At 39.5% G+C, this 23,417-nt stretch overlaps 1 protein-coding gene across 5 annotated transcripts in view; it reads left to right on the forward strand.

Moving 5' to 3' along the window:
• Positions 1-23,417, forward strand: part of SUPT3H (SPT3 homolog, SAGA and STAGA complex component) — a 256,585-nt gene that overhangs the window by 175,283 nt on the left and 57,885 nt on the right. For all 5 annotated transcript variants that reach the window (XM_065730439.1, XM_065730438.1, XM_065730440.1 and 2 more), the window contains one exon: positions 22,926-23,001. In XM_065730439.1, the coding sequence (XP_065586511.1) occupies positions 22,926-23,001 (76 nt within the window). The remainder of the gene's footprint in view (positions 1-22,925; positions 23,002-23,417) is intronic.

The following is a 23,417-nucleotide window of genomic DNA, read 5'->3' on the forward strand; positions in this document are numbered from 1 at the left end:
GCTGCGCCAGGGGAGATTCAGGCTGGATGTTAGGAAATCCTGCTACCCTGAAAGAGTGGTCAGGGGCTGGAATAGGCTGCCCAGGGAGGTGGTGGAGTCACCGACCCTGGAGGTGTTCAAGGACCGTTTGGACGTTGTGTTGAGGGACATGGTTTAGTGAGAGCTGTTGGTGATGGGTGAATGGTTGGACAGGATGATCTTACAGGTTGGAAACCAACCTCGGTGATTCTGTGATTCTGTAATTCTGTGAACCTCAATGGGAAATGTGATCCAGTCCTAAAGGAAGAGTACTTCACTGAGAAAGTGGGTAGTTGCTGGAACGGGTTGCCCAGGGAGGTGGTGCATTCCTTGTCCTGGAGGTGTTCAAGTCCAGGCAATGTTCATTTACAAGTTGGCAACCCTGCCTTCAGAAGGGGTCAGAACTTGATCTTTGAGATCTCTTCCAACCCAAGCCATTCTGTGGAATTTGTTTGGTCTCCTGTGTTGTCAGTGGATGGGCTAATGTGGTTCATCGCATTTTCTGCATGCAGTAGATTATATTTAATCCATGCTAAGTTCAGGAGCAAACACAGTATACACTTGAAAAATTATAACAGGGATCTGTAAGGAATTAGTATTCTTGAACAGTGAGCCGTGGTCTAAAGGCCGTGGCCCCTTTAGGTGTCAGTTACCTCAGACATGCGTTGTTGTCTTGCTTTGAACAACTGCAAGTGATTTCAGTTTCACATTGCCTTGGGCAATAATCATGCAAAGCTGTCCTGAGCATATGATAAACATGTATTTCTGATGTCACTGTGGGCTAAACAGGATATTGTTGTTTAGCAGTATGGTTTCAGTTATGAGAGAAAATGCAAATATTATTTACTCTAATTTTTAAAAATCTCTTTATAGAATTAGGCCTGAAACTTTGTGAGAGTGCTTGTTGTTCTGTGAGGTCTGTTCTGTTTGTAGCAGAGAGGAGTAAGCAAAGCCCCAAGCTGCTTTCAAACAATAAAGAAGGTGGGCAGAAGTCTACAGATTTGCCAGAAAAACATCCCCTAACGCTGGCATATTACAAGGAAAGGCCGTTCTTTTAGGGCTTGGTATAGATCTTACTGATGGTTCCTGCAGCTTCAGTTGGAAGCAGAGACTATCTGAGAGTAATAAAAGCAATGTGCAGAAGGAAGTCAATTTGTCTTAAAAGTACAGGACAGAAATTAAAAACAAAATCCACATTACTTCTCCATAATACATTATTATGTTGTAAATGCATTTTGATTGGATGACTCGTTATAAAAACTTCATCAGTAGCAATGAATAGTAGCAAATCAGCCAACTGTACCAACAAAACCAAACCAAAACAAAAGCTGTAATAATATCTCACTCCAGAACCTAAAGTAGTTTGCTCCTAAATAGCAGTAGAACAGAAGTGATGTGCTGCTCCTCCATAGAACAGGTATGAAATGAGGTGAAATGAAGTATTCTAGTTCATAGATGTAGTAGAACTGTGCACATGGAGATCATAGGAGCTGTCTTTGGAACAAGTGACTGTGCACAGAATGGCAGTTTATTTCTAGTACAGGTTAATGTCAAACTGTTTCACGTCGGAATAGCCAGGGCTGGGATGTGCTTTTCATTTGATAATATGGCAGAATCTGTGAAAAATAGAACATTGCAAGAGGATTGGAATTTTGCTTTCCTCTGTCTCATAAAAAGCAGTTAGAGAGGATTGGGATTCCTGTGGGATCCCAGTCAGAGCAGTGGGAAGGTGTATGCGCTGTAAAATCTTTGTATTTTTTCCTTATTTTGCAGTTTGGGTCGAGGCAGGTTTGGCTGTTTGTGCCCTTGTGTTGCAGCTCTGAACCTCTCAGAGGATCTGCCCATATAAAACTTGCTGCAGGTTTGGCAACGTTTTGTGAATGTGAACTCCAGTGCTGCTAAATTTTTGTATGAGAGCCTTTATCGATTTTACAATATCCTGTTATTCAAATCAAGCAGAGGTCTTCTAAAATTTCAGTCAACTTAGTGGCAAAGTGAACTTCTTTCACAGTCTCTGAATGTCCATTTTCTATCATTTGTTTCATGGTGCCAGTACCTCCCCCACCAGGAAAAAACAAATTCCCTTCAGAAATCTGAACTGGCGTCCAAAGGACTGCTTGGAGCATCACACTGTAAATACTCCATTTAAATTTTATTCCCCTGGGGTTAGAAGAAACACCATTCATCTGTCCCTCTGAGTGGTAGTTTTGGGATATATTTCTAACACTCAGATGTTAGATGGCAATAATTTAGTTGCAGTAGCTACCATAATGTTTTCACAGTACATTGCAAGTGTAAATAAACAGTGGAGAAACACTGGAAACACCAGAAAATTGCCATAGCTCGAGAGCAAACTGTATGCAAACAGAAGGTGAAATGAAGCTATGTCTCTACAGAAAGGGATTGACAGAAAGGGATTGACAGAAGCTCACGGGTGGTTCTTTAATGCACATGAACCTATGAATCACGTTAGGTATATAAAAACTACACCTACATCCTGCTGTTCTGAGTTCATTGTGGATGGGATTTTTCCAAGCCTGCTCAGTAATTAAGTGTCTTTTAATGAGAAATTGTTCTAAACTTACAGAAATGGAGTACACTATGTGCATAATACAATCTATTATATATTACATATATACAATAATAAAGATTAGGTGTGTTTGAAATGTATTCTTTGTTCAAATGAAATCAGGTGACTCCATTTGAATTTACCCCGTGTTCAGATACGATTATTTGTACCTTTACAAAACACTTAAATACACCCAAATGCACCTTGGTATACAAGAAATAATACTCTGGAAGTTCACTCTGTTTCAGTCATAGTTATTTCTATGGTGTAGATTTAGCATTTCTATATTTATTGGCACAGGCTTCCCAGGGAAATGATGGAGTCATGTGATGTGGCACTGAGGGATGTGGTCAGTGGGCATGGTGGGGGCTGGGTTGGGCTTGGGGAGGTCCATTCCAACCTTAAAGATTCTACGATTCTCTCCTTAATTTTTGTATTCAATTAAGGAAAATCAATTACTTGTTTGTATCTTTCAGAGCTCCAGACATTAGTTACCATTCAAAACCTCCACAACACCAGTAACAGCCAAAATTGAAAATGGGAAAAGTTTTGGCAGTGTTATTACTGAACTGAGAATCAGAAGATTTCATGTTTACCAACTGTTATCTTACTCATGCAGCAGAATTAGCTGAAATGGGGAAGGCAATCAGCAGCAAAACTTCTGTGCAGCACTAAGCTCTGGGCTTTGAGTTAGCCAACCAAGAGTTATGCAGGCCACAACTGAATCCATTCTCTACTGACACAGGGGGCAATACTGGTGGAAGGTGGACAGCTGAACTAAATGGTCTTAAAGGTCTTTCCAAACCTTAAGGATTCTATAATTCTGTTTGAATCTGCAGTAGTACAATGACCAAGAAGGTCTGTTTGTACTGGAATATGAAAAACTTATTCCATATTTATATGGAATATATGAAAAAAGTTGTGAGCGGTCGTACTTCGACCTGAGCACTCTCAAGGAAAGTCCAGTGTGGGAGTAACCCTGGGACAGGAGATCCTGCCATTGTGCAGTTGTGATGTGCCATTCTAGAAGGTTCAGGTGGGAGATGCAGCGTGCTCCACTGCTGGCTTGGAGCTGGGATTAGGACCTGGCATTTTTCAGTTGTGACAACATAAACATGGTGGCATCATTCAACAGAAATAAACAACGATGAGCTCTTATGCTCAGCAAGGATCCAAAAGATGTTGTTGAATAACTCAAATTCATTGTACTAATTTGGAAAAGATGTGCAAAGAAAATAAGCAGGAAGTGATTTAGAAAGAGCTTTGAGGCCTTCTAATACTACAGTGCTCATTTCACTGACAAAAATTATGCCAGTGTAAGTACTGTGTGCGGTCATTACTCTTCAGGGAGTATCTGTTCATGCAGTGTATATCAATAACAAACTGGGATTTGATTTCAAGTCCATATGGAAAGATTAGTGTTGTTGTACAGACAACACATACTTAATAGAAACTGCATGTCAGAAGACAAACGATTAAGTTTTATGTTGCTAAGCATGAGGTCACTGTTTCTCCTAGCACATCTTTCTTGATATATAATTTTCTGATGATAAAGTCATTCTATTGCTTTTTCTTCTTCATGAAGGATTATTTTTAACTTTTTTACTGATTTCACTTTATTCTTGTCAGAAACGGTATTTTGGGACAAAATCTAATGTTTAGTTAAGGGGATGACTTTTACCTCACAATATTGTGCCTAAATCTTACTAATTTTTAGAATCACAGTTTATTAGCAGTCAGCCTCCTTAGATTTTAACAGCTACATCCTATAGAAAACTATACCTTGGGGTAAAATTCAGTTGCAGATGAAAACGTTCCAGTTTGTTTGGGGAGTTTGCATATCAGCTGGTTGTCTCATCTTCCACTCAGACACTGGAGAACCAGTAGTGCAGTCTAGAGAGGCTTTCAACTGAACATGTACTTGTATCTTCATCACAGTGGGCTCCCTAGCTATTGGGGCTCTGCTGGATGTATTCATCTTGCAGGGATCTTCTGAATTGTCAGTGACTGTTCTGCTTGTGTCCTGGCTGGATTTTGGCAGTGGAAGCTGAAAGAGAAGCACTGGAAAAGAAGGCTTGCATTTTGGGGATGGGAAAGGGCATGAAGTATATATGCTTACAAAGTAGAATCATAGAATTGTTAAGGTTGGAAAAGACCTCTAAGATCATCTAGTCCAAATGTCCACCCATCACCACCATGCCAACTGACCATGTACCCCGGTGCTGTCTTTAAAATGCTCTTACAGATCTGTCATTTCCACCTAAAGAATTGCAGTTCACAACTGTTGCATCATTTACACCATCAACCTAAGTCACAGCCTTAAATTTTATGACAAGAAGTTTTGAAAAAAAAGGGGTAGAAAATAAGTGTCCTTGTTCTTTACCTGACATTGTCAAAAATGGGCTAATGGATCCCATTGGCAGAACGCAAATAGACAAATCGTGCCTTTAAAAGCCTTATGTCATAAGAGGTGTGGACTGGGTAGTTGCAGCATTAATTGTAAACCAGTGGTACATCCGTGTGCCTGGGCCAAATAAGATGAGTTGTTTTGAATTTGAGAAGGGGCTTGTACTCAGTAGGGTACTCAGAGAGGAATAGGGAAGTTCATGCCTAGGGATGATAGATTCCTGAGACAGTGTGGGAAGAGGCCAAGATCTCCTTCTCCCTTGAGCTGCTATTGCAGCTCTGTGCTTTGCTGCAAGTTGGGCTGAATTTCACTGTATTTGTCTCAAAGTTTAAACATCTGAGGTGTTTAGAGCTGCTGTTGTGCTCAGAAATGAGTGAGAAACAATCCAGGGGTGATTCCTTTCTTAGTTAAGAGAGAGAAATGCTTTTGGTTTGTTTGCTGTTGTTGGAAACCATTGAAGTCATGTTTATGGGGGTTTTACTGGACATCAGGAAGAGTTCTGTTGCTTTCAGGGTGGTACTTTCTGGAGAGAGAAGTTCTGTACATGCAGCCTGATCTTGATGATTTGAAGAAAAGAGTGTGGTGATGTAGAGATCTACTAGACAGTGCAGTCAGCACCAGGCCTCTATAGATTGCCTGCTTATGTTGGTGTAGATAGCTGCAAAGATTTAAAAGAGTGTATGTGGAACATCGGTCAAGAAAAAGAAAATTCTCTGAGCTATGTTCAATACAGCAAAAAAGACTTCACCAAGGTTGAGAATCCAAATAGAGAGGGAATTCATTTCTCTGGCTCAATACAGTGTTTTCTGATGAGTGCAAGGATAGTCGAACTAGCAGCGTCTCAAATGTAAATCAGCTGTTTGGGCATCAAAGTGTTGATGACCATTATCCAGTGTTAAAATAAGCTTGCTGGTTTTAATGGTTTCTCTCATTTCTCACTGCTCAGGAATGTTTGGAATACCGGGAAAACGCTGTTTGTTTTTGGGAACGGTTGGATTGGTTAAAAGTAAACAGAACGTAAACAGAATTTGTTTCTCCGTATTATCTGTGTCTGCAAATATTACATCATTCATTGGAGCTGGAAAACAGCTTTCTAATGGAAAAGAATTCTTCTTACAGTCAGTGTTATCAATAGATTTTTTTGCAGTGCTACAAACCTAAGATGATTAGGATTTTCTCACCTTGGGGTTTATTGCTTTGGTTACGTGAAGCATAGTGTTTATTTGGGTCTTCAGTCCTGGTAACATTTTGTTGGTTTTAGAGCATTTTAGTGAGTGTTGCTCATACTGCAAACTTAGGCAGTTGTGCTGGGAAGGCAAGGTGTTATTTGCTTTACTGTCTCTTAGTTCTTTGGGTATTTTTTTGCCACTGTTTGCTTTTTCTTTGGGAGAGAAAAGTTCTGGGCTGTTGTATTTTGTATTTCTGACACCCAACTGACCATGTTTTAATGTAAGTTTTGGAAAGAAAGTTTATGTGAATATATATAATTTATATCTATAATTAAAGGTAGACACGCATACATATAAACACTCTTTCCACAGAGCATTTGATTAGAAGCCAAATGTAAGACTAAAGAAACATTCTCTAAGTGTATTTTAATACCATGTTTATTTGTGATCTTGTATTTAACGAGTTGGTAACATAGATATGTTCATCAACATATAGTGGTGCTTACAACACAGTTATTGTGTATGTAAACTTGGGAGAACCAGGAGCAAGGGGTGATGTTGAAATCTGACAAAAGTCTCAGTGGTGGTAGAGGATGGAAATTGCTGTTAGGCTTTAAAGAAATTAAGTAAATCAGTGCTGATAAAGGTTTGTACCTCTGATTTTCAGAGAATCACAGCAAGGTGAAGTGGAGGGCATCTCTGGGTCCATCTGGTCCCACCTTGGTCCAGAGCAGTGCCCAGCACTCCATTGCACACACAGCACAGAAGTGATTCCTGATGCTTTTTGGGGATAAAAAGTTATTTATTCAGGTCTCTGAGCCTTTTAAATCTAGATAGATGTTCCTCATAAAGAATCCTTAGAAAATCCTTATGAAGTTCCATTGAAAGAATCACTTGCTTAAATCTGTGTTTGAGACTGCTTTATACAGGGTTCACAACACTCAGGAGAAAAATCTATGGACGTAAAACAGGAATTCAAATGACATGAAGTTTTCAAACTGACTTTTACAACTGGCCCTCCAGGGCATTCCCAGTTCTCATGCATTGCAGGAAAGAGTTTTGCTGATACAGTTGTGAAGGGAGAGACTGAAACCTACACACCAAGACCAGTATTTGGGGCAGAGAGCTTCCCAAACAGGCTCTCCTCTGGCTCCTGCCTACAAAGCTGCTTGGTGCAGGAGCACCCTGGGTCGTGGGCAGCTGGCTGCTGTCGGGGCACTTGTATGAGCAAGCCTCAGTGTGTGCCCCCTGTCTCCTTCTGTGTAAGGATCCATATCACAGGAAACCTTCTGTGGAAGGGAACAAGCTCTTTGCAGAAATGAAGGCAATGGCAGAAGGATGTTTATGGGGTTTTAATGGTGTTCCGTTACAACTTCTGCAGAAGAGGGAAAGCTCTGAGAGCCATCCTGGCATCTGTCAGATAGGTGAGAACATTCACAAACCACAGTCAGGGGAAGGATGTTTTCCTGCTTCATCCATAGGAGTCTGGGATATGCCTCTCAACCTGTGGTAGTGCCATCTGTAATTTATCTAAAGGTTCATTTGTCTGCTATTTCTGGACATGGCAGGTACAGCAGAGAAGATTTCCTTTTTTCCCTGTCCTCGTTCTTTGTATTTTCTCTGAGAATGACAGTGCTTTTCCTAGCGTCAGCTTCCAACCAAGATCTGAAACTTACTTTTAATCATGCACATGGGCCAGCCCTGCTCGTACCTCCTACAGAATTACTAAGAATCCCTTTATTTTAAGTTGGCATTTACCTTCTACTAGCAGAGTGGGCAAATAATGTGTCATAATAACCCCTCCATCCACAACTTGTAGCATTCAGACAAGATAGAGGAGCACTGGAAGTCATTTCCAGGCTGCATTCCAGCTAAATGTACCAAAAATGAGCTCAAATCTATTGAATTGCACAACTTAATGGGGAAAAAAAATCTGCTGAAGGCTATTCTATGATTCTATTGAATATAAAGATGCATCATATGGTTAAGGAAGTGCTTGAGCCATAGATCACCAGCTTCTGATTCAACTATTCAGGGAAAGAAAAAGGATAAGTTTATCTCGTTGTCCTGTAGTTGTTTCCTATTTCCTAATAAGCCTCCGCAGCCAGCTGCTGTTGGTGCCTGGGACAAATGGAGATTTGCTCTGTCCCTCCTTAGGAACATTTGATCTTCACTTTTGTCCTTTTGCAGTTGTGGTGGTGGTGTTTCTTTTTTTCTTCTGATGATGGGAGTATTCAGAACTAGTGGAATTTTTCCCCTCAGAAGAGGTCATTTTGCAAGGTTCTGATCTCTACTGCCTATGACATTCGATTGAATTCATATAGCATTTTGTGAATATTTATTAGAGAGAGGCATTTAAGCAAAAAATCAAGAATTAATGTTATTTATTTAATAGTCACTATCTGTCTGTCATCATCAACTTGAATAAGTTCCAGTCTGAAACCTCACAAATTACAGGATTTCATTATATTGTGAAGTAGCAAGTTTTGTCATTTTTAGTTCCCATTTGCCAGGCTACCAAGGTCCAAGCTGGTAAGGCCTACAGGAAACTTGGCTCCTTCCCACCTACTTTCACACTAAAGTTTTGGTATTGTTAGGGACTCTAAATGATATAATCTGTTGCCTAAGATGAAGGTCAATAAGACAGCATTTATTCCTGTTTAAAGAAGAGGTTTTTTAGAAATACTAGCATTTGTGGTTTCAGAGTTCATTCTGGTAAGGCCACGCTTGCAACCTGGTATTTAAACTATTGCTAAGATATGCCTCTGTGGAAGATCTTTAGAGCAGATATCATTTTAGTACTGAAAGAACAGATGATGAATACAAAGTATGGCTATTAATGTGATTTTAGTTTTAAGAGATTTCCATGTAAATTAACAGGCAAGGAATTAAGGAGAGCATAGGATATTTCTTAACGAGTATAGTGACCTCCCGTTGCATTGCATTGTCTTGAATCATTTCATCTGCCTTGTTATGCATTAAACTCAAAAATGATTAGCTGGATTAGCTGTTGAATCTTATAAGCCAAATAAAAGCAGTAATTCATAGCATGTTGAGTAAATACTGAATCAAATCTCCGGAAAGTAGGCCTGCCATTCAGAAGGACTTTGTTGACAGACTAAAAAAATGGTCTGACAGGAACCTCATGGAGTTCAACAAAGACAAATATGGGATGCAATAACCCCATGCAAGTGTACAGCTTCTGGGCTAGCCACGTACAGAGCTGTGCTAGCTAGAGGTTAGCCAGCAGGTCAAGGGAAATAATGCTTCCCTATTCTGTGGCACTTGTGAGACTGCATCTGGAGTCTGTGTCCAGTTTTGTGCTCCCAAGAACAAGAAGGACTTTGACAAACTGAAGCCAGTCTGGCGGAAGAGTCACCAGCAGGTCTGGGGGGTTGGAGGACCTGGCGTATGACAACAAGCTGACAGATAAGGGCTTGTTCAGCCTGAAGACAAAAAAAACTACTGGGGAATTTTATCGCTGGCAACAAGACGAGAGGTGAAGGGCAGAATCAGAGAATCGTTTTGATTGGAAAAGACTCTTAAGATCATCAAATCCAACCATCAGCCTAGCACTGTCGACCATTAGACCATGTTCCTAAGTGCCATGTATGCGCATCTCTTTAACACCTCTAGAGATGGGGGCTCCACCGCTTCCCTGGGCAGCTCAGTCCATGAATAAATTATTAATAATATCCAACGTAGACCACCCTTGGTCCTGCTTGAGGCCTTTTCCTCATGGCCTATCACTACACCTGTTTTCCTTCAACCTCCAGTCAGGTAGTTGTAGAGAGACACAAGGTCTCTCCTCAGCCTTCTCTTCTCCAGAATGAGTAACCTCACTCCCTCAGCTGCTCCATCTCAATTTCTAGAATTTGGACATAATAGGAAAAAAAATGTGATTGAAGCTGGAATCTGGCTGATCAGAGAAACTGAGGAACTTGAAGACTTGGTCTTACTGGAAAGATCCCAAGTTGTTTTTTCCTGTGTGAATTTTTCAACAGTTCTATGATTCTATTCTGAATTTTCCCATTTAGGAAATTAAAATGGCAGGTGGAGTAGAAATACAAGAGAACGTAAATGATAAACCATGTCAAATTTGTAAAAAAACATTTAAAAATCTAGGTAGCATGTAATAGGACGTTCCAGCTTCTGCACTATATGCAATCTGTAACTGCTGGTATTTCCTGGAATAGACTTTTTGTGTATACAAGGAACTGGGTTTTCTGTCTTTCGTTTTGTCTCAGTCTTGTGGTTTATTTTATCTAGAATGTTGCTTGCTGTTCTCTTCTGTAAGAATATGATCTGTCAGCTGTGCAAAATTGCAGTCAGTGATAGCTTCACACATGTATAGCAGCGACGGAATCAGAAGCAGTGAGATATAAGCATAAGTGTCTTTTGGCATGATAGTGTAATTAAGCCCTACATGTTGTAAAGTGAGATGCATACTCACCCAATCCACTAAAAACAGACCCACAGCATTCCTAACAATGCAGCAGGGGAAATCACAGCATCATAAAATCAATCAGATTGGAAAAGACCTCTAAGATCGTCTAGTCCAACCGTCACATAATCTGGTGCAGTTTGTTAACTGTATAGAAGAGAGCATAATGCCATTTGTGTGAATAGCTTGTACCTTTTGCCCCTCAGACATTAAATTTGATCTCCTTTCTTTTCTTTCATTTTGCTCTGCTGTCTTTGAAAATGGAAATACCCACACCAACAGAAACTTCCACCAAGTGAATCAGAAGAGGCTGTTCTGTTTGGGTACTGGCAAAAATGAACAGTTCTGTCTTTCAAATAGCCATTTGACATAAAGTCCTCATGGAGTTGGACATGAAGAGTTTCATCTTTGCTGATACTATTCAGATCAACATTTGACCCTTTGAATAGGCTGAGGTTTACATTAGCTGACTTTGAAACAGCAAAAATCAGAGTGTGTTGTCACTTTGGGTTGGCAAAGTACATCCAAAACGAGATTTATATTTTCAGAGAAGACTACAATATTATCACTAGAAAACGTACCAATTTTGCATAGAGAGTAAATTTTAGAAATTTATTTGTGTAACTTCAGCAAGATCTTTATCAAGTGGGGAGCCACAGGTTTATTTTTGGCTGAAAAAATGTTCTTGCTTGACCTTGTGGGTTTAGAGCTTCAGACATGGCTCTTCTCACCCCTGTGTGCAGGTAGCTGCTGGAATTACTTTGTCATCTGTATCTCATCGACTGTGCTTGAGACTGATGTTGATTTACTTTACGTATTCTGAAAGAAATAGCATGAAAAGCCACAAGAAAATGGTATAGATTAATAATATCAAAGGCACTTTTAAGGTGTGTGTGTTTTATTTTCAAGAAGTTCTTAGCTTGAGCATTTGCTTCCAGGCTGTTCATCGAGTGGTGTGTGTAAGGGCCAAAGGTAGCGCTGTTAAGTGCTGTCAAAACTTTGCAACTGGAACTTAGGAAGCAATCATTACATTTGGTTTTCCACTTGATAAAACGAAAGAGGGATGGGGAGTCTTCATCAACAGACTGGATTTTATTTCCCAGGGCTGACAGCCGTTTCCACAGCTTTGTCAGACCTACTAGGAACTTCTTCTACCATGGTCAGATGGTATTATTTAACATCAGTTCATCCACTTGTGTGGGATTCAGATCCTATATCATACAGTGACTCTGACACGAAGATGCTTTTACTAGGAGCGTTATTCAAAGCACTGTTGATTTTCTCAGGCTACAGACATCTGCAAAAAAACCTTGTAGAACATGGAGCATCTGGTATCGAGTCCTTGCTCCTTGCAAAGACCATATCAAACAGCTTAGAAATGGAACACGTACTGTACATCCGCTTGGAAGTATTTTCTTTTTCTGTTGACTGTAGATGTATTAGCTGTCAGCTCATATCATCAGCTAATAATTTTATATCTGAAAATCGGAACTCAAGGAAATCTTCAGCTACTAATCACACCCTTCTTAAATTGGGAGTTAACTCTTGCTGTACGCCAAGGTTGGAGGTCTAAATGCTAGTTCAAGTATTTAAAGAAATATATTAGTGAGGTGATTGCTAACCCCAAAGAAGAAAGCAACCACCATTCAGGTGTAAATTTTCTTCTATAATGTGTATGATGGCATGAGAATCCACAGCATCTTCTAAGAGCACAGTCAGCTAATCAGTGCCAAATCGTGGCAGCATTACTCTACTGCAAGCACCTTTGTAATTAATAGACTTCAACCTTTAGAGCTCTACTTCCAAATCTCACTACTGTACTTGTTCTTTGCGTCCCAGTTAGGTTATGCTGCTAAGTACAATATTTTGAAAAGACTTTTTCTATTATTCTGTTATTAAGGGCTTTGCGATTTATTTCTTTATTCATTCATTCATTTATTCCTTTTTTTCCTGTAGATATTTGGTTCACTGTGCCACTCCCCACAAAGGAAGAACCCTAATGCTTCTATTTTACTTAATCTGAACCTATAATAAAAACTACGTAAGAGAAAACTCATGATTTGTGAATGGATTTTGACACTTCCAAAAATAGGTTCTTTTCATTTTCAGGTTAAATTGCTATGCCTGTAAGTGATAAGAATATCATAGAATAATAGGATGCCCTGGCTTGAAAAGGACCTCAGAGATCCTCTGGTTCCAACCCCCTGCCATGGGCAGGGTCACCAATGACTAGAGCAGGCTGCCCAGAGCCACATCCAGCCTTGCCTTGAGTGCCTCCAGGGATGGGGCATCCACAGCCTCTCTGGGCAACCTGTTCCAGTGCATCACCGCCCTCTGAGTGAAACACTTTCTCCTAGAAACACTTTCTAATATCTAAGCTCAGTCTCGCCTGTCTTAGTTTAAATCCATTCTCCCTTGTCCTGTCACTATCAACCCATGTAAACAGTCATTCCCCCTCCTATTTGTACATTCAATATAAATGTGAACAGTGGCAATACATTCAGCTGGTTTTGAAGAGGAATTTGATCCTTATCCTTAGCAGGAGAATATCTTGGTATTAGGATCCTGGTGTGTTTTTGGAAAGCATAGGTTTGATTGCAACCCATTTTAACAATGTGTGCAGGGAACAGTCTCCTGTTGTATTTTATATCTCTCACACACTGGCTGGCTGGATGAATACTATGTGCAGAGGTGTTCTTAATGCAGTGCAACCATTTGTACAGCAGGCACTGCAAATTAGGAAGATTGAAGGTCAAATTCCCCAAAGTACCCCTTTTTGTTTATGTTTTATGGCCTGAGCACTCTATATCACTTTTAATTACTGATGTGAAATAAACAGTGGTTTCTGTTTTATGATGGGACTCAGAGGAACTGTGCTGATTTGCAAAAACTGAAGATCTTAGCAGTTGGGTTAATGATTTGTAATTAAATTTACAAATTAGATTAAGTTTGAATGGATTCCTTTCAGGTGGCTGTAAAGTAACACATATCTAAAACATACAGTTAGAATAAGGATTAATGTTGGGTTTGATTATTATGGTATCGTTATGTAAGCAGTGTAGAATTAGAATTTTCTAATCGTTCATCTCTTTCCAATTGAGGGAAAAAAATAAACTGCTTTCTTAAAAGAAACGTTTTAACATAGTCATTCTGACTGTGGTACACCCAACTTCATCATCAGTTCTAAGTCCAGCACGCGGGTAACTTTGATTTTTGCGGATATCTGAAGCAAGTAGGAATTTAGGGTTGCACCTCTAAAGGAACATCCATTAGGCACATGGTTAGTGCATCAAAATACTCGTGGAGCTGCAGCTGGTGCCCAGCATCCCTCTGTCATCTGACATGTCAGTGGGGTTTGGTAAAATGCAGACCTGGAGTGCTCCATTCATGCGGCACAACGTATGAGTTCGAGGTGAATTATTACGTGCCGGTGAGAATTTCAGCAACTACTGACATAAAGCCTTCAGATGCTTTCTGAGTGATCACAGTGTCTTTTTCTCAATGAATTATGTCGTGTTGTAAGCTAAAAGAGCTTTGGAACAATTGCACGTGTAGAATATTGAACGGCAGCAGAGTACTGTAGGACTTAGCTGAAGTAGTGTTAACATTAGCTCATTATATCAATATTTGTAAGATTCTGATTCTCAAGGGCTATTTCTCTAGAAAGCTGCATAGATTCATTATCAGCTTAAACCATTGGTACAAGAAATGCCTTAATCTTGGAAATATAAATAGAGACTTGTCAGGAGAATACGAAGACTTTCCCACTTGACAAGGGAATGGAATGTGCAACAAAGGCTGCAGATGTCTGAAATTTGAGCTGAACATACTACTTCTGGAGAGTATCCTATACTAAAAAGCTTTTACATGTTTCACAAAAAATGTTTCTTCTAACGTGTTGTCTTAAATTCTATATTAGTTAAGCAAATATTTAAATATTATATTAGCTTTTCTGCATGCTTGACATGAATATAATTCTTCTTCCTGCCAAGTATGTCAAAACCCAAATTCACATTCATTTGCCAGGTTAAATGTTTATTTTGTTTTCCCACATAATGTATGCTTTAAAGTGTCACCAGCATACCAAATCTGATTGCTTTTTAATAGGAACGTGGTGGGAGTTTTTTGTTTTCCTTAGGAAACGGGATAAACGGTCAGTAAAGCTCATGGTAATGAATCCACACACAGTAGATGCTCTTTGCTCCCATTCCCTAATCTCAAGATTAAAACCAAAAATCCTATCATAACTATTGTCATTCGAAGTGTCCAAGGTGATGGATTGCACGGGCAGTGTTACAGACAGGAGACCAGGGTGTGTAGGACCTGTTTCACAGCATCACAGAACTGTAGGGGTTGGAAGGGATCTCCAGAGATCACGGAGTCCAACCCCCTGCCAAAGCAGCTCCCAGCCCAGGGTGCACAGCTCGGTGTCCAGGTGGGTCCTGAACGTCTCCAGAGGAGGAGATCCACCACCTCTGTGTGCAGCTCCAGTGCTGCATCACTGCACTGGGAAGGAGTTCCCACACACATTGGTCATTTGATCATTTGAGTCCAACCATGACCCAGCCATACTGCCCTCACTTTAACAACCCTCTGCTTAATCATGGCCCTGAGCAAATCAAAATGTTCAGAATTTCTTATCCGTGAGAGCTCAATCAAAGCGTTACAGTTCAACTTCTTGAGCAAACTAAACTGTAAGGAATTGGTTTAAGTGCTGTTGTGAAAGTTTTATCGAATTTAAAAGCATATGCTTTATGATGGGTTTTTGGTTTGGCTTTTCTTGGAGGAGGAGGGGGGAATAGGGATGTTCATTTAAGAGAACTCCTGGAGTGACTTTGGTTGATGGTGATTGTTTTGATTTAATGTCAGCATGTGTTTCTTTGCTTTTATGTAAACGCTTAATAATTTTGTGGTACGTTTGTCGTTAGGTCTGGTGTAAGGCCCTAACTAAATAGATTGTTCTAAATTAGCTGATGGTACAAATTAACTTGCTTCCAAATGCTAAATCAACTTATCAAATCCTGGAAGTTTAACATCTTTCTTTTTATTTTGTATATTAGAATGAGTAGAGGAAGTCAAGAAAAAAAGAGAACTTTGTGCAGAATAAAACACTGCTTTTGAGAAAATAATCATTTTATGATCCTAATCCTCATTAGTACAGTGGAGATATCGCCCCCAAGAAGACTATGAACTATTCTCATATTATAAAACATAGAGAAACAACGACAAATAGCAGCATAGAGTAATGTGCGTAGTTAAATAAATAGCAAGTGTCACGCAGTCGTTGGCATTTGACTAATGCAGCATTCACACTGGGACAGATTTTGTTCCCAGTATTACAAATGTCATCCAAATAAATAATAACAATAATGCTTTTTGTGCTTTTGTAGAAAGTTTTTCAATTCAGGCAGTGTTTTTTAGGGTCTGCTTGCCCCCACCTCGTGCTGAGGAAGCAAGAACACCTTTCTGAATACCACTACCTGTTGTTCTGTGATTGCCATCTCACAGAACCCTGGTTCTTCCTGCTACCTCATGGATCTTTGCATACTGCCAAGCCACATGCCAAAGGGTGCACAGCTACATACATGTAGGACTTCCATTTTATCTGTTAATTTTACTACTTTGCTTGTAGGGAGTCATACACTTCTTAAATAAATTCGCCATAGTAGTTTCTACATTGAGATTTTTCATGGAATGAAATGAACGAGCTAAATCATTCTATTCATTTTTTTCAATTAATGAAATAGATGCATTAGTGAATTAGTAGCCTCTTCTTCCAAAACAGACTAGTGTCTGGTGCTGGGTGTGCTCTGTAGTTCATTTTCTCCCAGTTTCTACCGGGACAGCCATCTGTATGGCTGAAGAGTGACATCCTAAACTGACAGCCAGACATCTGTTTCCCAAAGTCCTCAGCATTCTCACCAGTGCTCTCAGTGTTGTGTGAAGTGAGTTCTAGCTCAACAGTCAAAGCTGCCATGAATTTATGGAAGAACCCAGCCTGCATCTTGGCAGCCAAGTTTTCACCAGATCCTCATGTGCCAGAATGAATTTTGAGTTGATTTACTGGAAAGCAGCTCCTACTGAAAGGAAAAGGTGTTGGCTTTAGGAAATTGTACTGCATAATTACCATACTGAATCTAACTGGATTTCTAATTTATATCTGAGCACACAGAGGCAAAGCTAATTTAGAGTCTGTGTTCCATCTGAAAGTCCACTTTTCTGGTTTCCTTTCATGGGAGGATGCTGACCATCTATACCATATGTAACCTAGGTAGGAAAGGTGCTCACAGGTTGAAGTCCTGAAGCTACTGAAGTTGTAGGAAGCTTTGCTGTCAATAATGCAGAGCCAGGATTTCATTTATAAACTGTATCAGACTTCTGCAGTGGATTACTATGGTGTATATGAAGTTACTTATGCATGTAGCAAAAATATTTTGTCTTAAATGTATTGATTTTATGCACTGTATTCTGCCATTGTTTTGTAACTTGAGGTATAGTTGAACTTAATTTCTCAAGAAACAGTTTTTCCAGTACCAATTTCTTGCGCAGGATGAGGGTTAACATGCAAACAGTTTCACTGAAGCTAATTATGTGCAGTGTTGATCTCTTGTGGCATTCCATTCAGACCAGTAGGAGCAGCATGGGATCCTCCATGGCCCCACATGGTGCATGCTGGAGGGAGACCACTTTGAGCCAGTCTCCATCCAAGTCCATAAGTTTATGTAAGTTACCTACAAGCAACAAAAAAACAGAAAAAAGACTCTGGAGTTATGGGCAACGATACAAAGCAGAACATCAGCATAGCATGGGAGGGCTTTGAGCAGTGTGGAGGGAGTGTAGGTTCCTGGGAACAAGGTTGTCAGGCAGATCTTAAGTTGCTCAGAGCTGCATTACCTATCCTGCATGCAAGTGGCTGCACCTAAACTGAGTCCAAAACCAACTCTGCTGATAACAGTGGGGAAACATTATCAGGCTGAGAGGTACTAGAGGACTTTTTTCATATGATGGATAATATAATAGCTACAAGATATTTGCACAGAATCCAATTTAAATGTTAAGTAAATATACATTTTAAAGAGATTTTTTATCTGTCTGCTCTTCTGTTTAACCATCTATCCATATCTCTGGCCATGAAGTTAAAAGGAAAAACTTTTTTTTTTTCCTGGCTTACAATCTTTTCCTTTTACTTACATGTGAACCTCCACAAATGTTATTTTATTTTTAAACAGATTCTGTCACTGATTTTGACTGTAACTTTGGGCCAAATATAAATCTCATTATACAGAAGGGAGTGCCTCGCTGTTTGTATCTCGCGGGCAAGGTGGTGATGCTTAGTTTGATGACTGAATGCCTTTCTTGTAAGATGCTGAGCTTAACCTCATCCATGAATGAGTACAGAGTTAGGAGAAGTGTTTGGAAGAATGCTTTCCAGAAGACATAAAAGTATCCTAATATTAACCTGGTATGTAAAGGTTTTGATGTACAGCCAGATGGAAACCACAGAAAGGTGTTACAGTGTCCCCAGTCAGAAAAGTGAGGGAAGTTCAGTCTTTTTCATATGTTCATAAATCCCACATCACTTTTTAAGTGTGGTAACATCGTTTATCCAAAAATATTTTACAGTTTTTGGAAAGCTCTGGTAGAAGATAGCTGTAAATTTAATGCATGGTTTTACGAAATTCATGATGATGCTTATAGTAAAAGAAAAAAATATTTTCCTGCAGAAATCAAAGGTATCCCACGAACTGGAAATGTTTCGTTTACAGGTTCCAACTCCACATTTCAGGCTAGCAGTAATAAATTTAGACAAGGAATTTGGATATGATATGGAGCTGATTCAAATAAATACAGTATGTGGAGATTTTGCATATGTTCAAAGGGAAATATTAGAGCAGCGGTGAGTTCCTATAAAGAGGTCACTGTTATTTATTCCTTAAGCAATGAGATCATGACTACTGGGAATTAATCCATTAATTTTGTTAGTGTCTACGAGCTTCCATTTGATTTCGTTCTTTAAAATTCCCTTGACATTTTTACATAATCTTAAATTGTCTTGCCAGCTCCCTTCCTGCTTCTTATCTGCTCTGTAAGCTTTCATTTTTAAATACTTAGAGGAAGATGGAGAGAGTTCACACACGCCCAGAGTACAAAGCCGCCTTTGTTGTATGGTTTTGAGAGCAGATCAGGAACCAAATTTACTGAGTCATTCTTTGGACTTGGCTTTTGTGTTGCTGTGCTGGCAAGGATATCCTTCAGTCACAGGGTTCATCCGGTGTTTCGGAGAATGTCTGTAACGTAGACCTAAGCCAGTGTCTGCAGGGCTCCCTTGCTGATGTCTGCAGTTAATGAACTACGGAGAAATTCACAGATGTGATTCATCTGACCTATTGCTAACGTCTGCTTCAGGAAGAAGATGGTCTTTGAAAGTGCCTTATTATCTTTTTGACTAAAAGAACTCTACATGGCTAATTAATATGCTGTAGATGTCTACCTTCGTCAAATGAATTCTATGTTTTGTGCCTAAACAGAATATATCCAATTTTCTGTCATGATTTTTTTTAAGTCTGTTTTGATCTGTATTTGTTACCATCTACAGCAGGAAATCTCTATTAGAATAGAAATTTGTCTATCTGAAAAAAGACCTCATGTTTCCTTTTAATAATGGAGATTTGAGGAAGTTTGTGCTAATGTGAGCTTTCATAACAGTATTACATCAAAAGCCTTGTTCGTTATTCAGACTTACTCAGATTAGTGCAGAATGTATGGTATGTTCTATAAGAGGGAGATAAAAATGATAACAATCTCCTGTATGTCTGCACTTCATAACCAAATCAAGTATAGCGTTACAAAAGCTATTGATCGTTCCCCAAGTTACGTTTTTATTTTCTGTATAAAACTCTGAGTAAGCTTAATCACTGAAAATGCTCACTCACAAAGCACCTTTTTTCTTTGTTAACCAATTCAAGTGATTCTTGGAAGAGTAGGTGCATTTTTCCTTTACACAACAGAAATCTTCAGAGCAGTAATTCTCAGAGAATTTCAAGATCCAGGGAACAAGAATGTGTCTTCAGCATTTCATAGAATCATTAAGGTTGGAAAAGACCTCTAAGATCATGTAGTCCAACCACCCACCTACCAGGGATCTTTTCAATATTGAACTCTTCAAAAGTTGCTTTATTTCTCCTATTATAGTTGCACGCGGAGAGCAACTCACCTAACTCCTTTTGCAATAGGTGCACAATGAGGAGGTATTTAGTGTGGAAATCAGGAAATCATGCCACGATGTGAATACACATGGGGAGCCAACGTCCTTGTCATTAACATTGATGCCAAACACAGGAGTGTCCAGCCATGCCACACACCGTTTTCAAATGTTCCAGCTTAGCAGCTACTCAGCACATTTCCTTCAAACACTAAATAGTTGGTAAGCAAGTTAACAGTTGGCTTCTTGCCTTTCCCCCAACACAAAGACCTTGATATGTCAAGTGTGACAGTTCTGAAACGGAATCAAAATAACATTATTTTTCATTCTGGATGGTAGCTGACAACATTGAACTCTTTACTTTTTCTTTCCTGTCTCTCTTTAGTCTTCCTTTTTAATTCTTCATGCTGAAAGATAGAATGCAACTTATTTTTGGAAGACTAAGCATAGATGTACTGTGCCAGGTCCTATCTGCTGTATCCTTCAGCATGTTCCAAGGAAAGCATGTGAAGTGCTGTAACTCTGCTGTGCACCACATAACTCAGCTTCTTAACTGCTTAGAGTGACTAGTACTACTGTAAAGGGAGTGAAAACTATCTACGTATACATATATAATACATTCTGATGAACTAGTGGGGTGGTATTGTTCATGTCATTTCTTTAATCACATTTCAAGTTGAGATTGCTTTAAGGCAGCATGGCAATAGGATTTCACTCTTCTTCATGTAGGAATGACTCTCAGCGGGTTTACTTTCACATCCATAAAGGAGGACTTCAGTTCTGTTGGGGTGCTGCTCCTTCCCATAAGAGAATGTGGAGAATTTCATAGTTATAAATTTAAGCTTTTCGTATTGAATGTGTCTGAAATGATAGTTGAAAGAAGAAAGTATGTGGGAAAAGAGCAAATGGGTTTTCTGTAGATTTAAAAGGAAGCATGGCATGCAGTTGATAACATTTTCTCAGCTTTCCCATGTCTTGCCCCCTGTATTGGCAAAACCACCAAATGCACATCTTGTCGATGTGTCAACGATCGTAACTCACACACTGATTGACAGAACTGGGATTGTTTAGTCTGGAGGAGCCTCAGGGGAGACCTCATCTCCATCTACCCTGAAAGGAGGGTGTGGTGAGGTGGGGGAGAGCCTCTTCTCCCATATAACAGGAATAGGATGAGAGGGAACGGTGCCATGGGAGGTTCAGGTTGGACATTAGGAAAAACTTCTGCAGAAGTTATCAGGTGCTGGAACGGGCTGCCCAGGGAGGTGGTTGAGTTACCATCCCTGGAGGTATTTGTGAAACGTTTAGTGGGGAAATACTGGTGGTAGGTGGGTGGTTGGACTGGGTGATATGGAGGTCTTTTCCAACCTTGGTGATTCTATGATTCTTAGACTTTGCTAGAGTAAGCCATGGCTGACTTGATCTCGTGTAGTCAAGAGTCTTCTTTTAGACAGGACTATAGAGCAGAAGGAGGTCTGATGGATCTCAGCCCTCAGTCCTGTCAGTCTGCACATTAATGTGTGAAATTTTAAGAAAATGATGTCGTATGTAGAGGAGTTTAGTTCATTTGGTTACCTACCAACAGCTATATTTTTTATTTCATCGTTATCTGAAAGTTGCCAACTAGTAACCTGTGATGGGGCAAAGACACAAATGATTGCAGAATGTAATCCATATTGCATTAAAAAGTTACACTTTAAATTATGTGAAGTATCTCAGTTAAAAGAATTTCAAGAAGAAATTCTAGAACTGAATTTTAGTATATTATGTGAGATGGGTCCTGTACTATACAGATCAGATTAGATGATCCTGGTGGTTCTTTCTGTCTTGAAAAATATGACTGAATTAATTCAGAGGCAAAGCAGATCTCTGTTCTGATCGTGCTAGATGAGGATTGAAGTTATTGTGACGTTTATTTTTACAGGATACAAAATGAATTCAGACTGAAATGTCTTGCTAGAATGGATTGGCTGAAAATTTTTACTTATCTGAAAAAGCAGCTCCACAAAATATAGTCAAGATGCCAGAAGAATGCATAGAAGTATTGGAAAATACTTAAAGACGTGTTCATCAAGTTGATGAGGAGTCAAAGTATAGCAGCAATGATTGACTGGGTAGAAAAGAAAGAAGGAAAGAGGATGTATTCCTGAATTGCTGGTGGTTCCATTCACACACAACTAGACTGAATGTGATGTCTGACAGTGAAATCTTCTAATTGATGGATTAGACTGTTGTAGAGGAGTGATCTAACAGGCAGAGAACAGAGGAAGAAACTCTATATTTGAAGCACTGATGTTTTTCTTATACAAGAAATTGTTAATGCCTAATGTTGGTTGCATTACCTGTCTTCAAATGCTCTCATCAACAGCCCTTTAATTTGCTGCTAAACCAGTAATAGATGTGAAAATTTGAGTTCATCAGGAGCTCAGGGACTCAGAGCAAAATTTGTGTGTGTGCTTTTTGTTTGATTTTTTGCTTGTAATGTCAACTCAGCTGTACTTCACCTTCTGTGTCGATGGAGTCTTGAGCTGTATGGACTGATGGCAGGGCCACTCCTGACACCACTCTGTTCTCTGAACTATAGTCTGCTCTTACCAGGTTTAATGTTTTCTTTTACATTTGGAGGATAGTTATGTTCCTTTCCTTGATGTGCAAGACAAATATGATATTTTCCTTGTTTAAGAGACTTGCTTCAACCGTCTTCTTCTGAGAGGGAGAATTGTTCTCTTTAATCTAACTACCAATTCCTGCCCCCAGTATCTGAACAATTCGATCTCTTCTGGAGAACAGATCCTTACCCTGTGAAAATCAACTCTGCATCTCTTAAGTAAAAGAGTTCAGGCATGTGCTTGGTCTTTAATCCAGTAGTGAACATTTCAAGACATTTTTTTTAAACTGTAATTTAATTTCTTCCCTAAAACAGAATATTAAAATGAGAGTGGACACAACTCCTGGGGCCAATGAGCAATCAGTGGTTGTATTTCTGCATCTGAAGTTGGTCACTGCACATTTAATTTGGGGAGGGTTTGTGGCAGGGGCACTGTGCTGCTATAATTTCTGTTCTGGAATGCAGTTCTTGCTGGAATAAGGTTCATCATGTGCTCCTACTCTTTTGTCAGAGAGCAGAAAGACAAACACGAATGATGGACTCAGTCCAGTATGCAGAATTCTGTGAAAGTCGGCAGTTGAGTTTTTGTAAGTATTGTATGTAAGTATTGTTGTGTTGTAATGAGATACTCGTTTATTATTTCATGTCACAGAGAAAACAGCAGAAACTCATGCTTCTTGAAAGCACTTTTGTTTTATCCACAATCATAAAAGTATAGATCTGTAAAAATAATTTATAAATTACTTTGTCCTTGTAATTCCGGGGAGCATTTAATTTTGCATACTTTCAAACTACCTAGTAGAGTATATTCTGTGAAGACTTACCAGACTCAGATACTGGGGTGGTGGGGACTGCTGCAAAGACAGAACTTGTAAAGAGTTAATGGGCTGAAACAGCCATGCTTGCCTGAGGTCTGTCGTGGTGCTGGTGTGGGGAGCACATTAATAACACGTCATGGTTTCAGGTCCTGAGGAATGCATCTAAAATTAGAGAAGAGCAGCAA

The sequence above is a fragment of the Cyrtonyx montezumae genome, unplaced genomic scaffold (assembly GCF_038088225.1).
Source record: "Cyrtonyx montezumae isolate F1298 unplaced genomic scaffold, pur_monq_1.0 scaffold_13, whole genome shotgun sequence".
Lineage (NCBI taxonomy): Eukaryota > Metazoa > Chordata > Aves > Galliformes > Odontophoridae > Cyrtonyx > Cyrtonyx montezumae.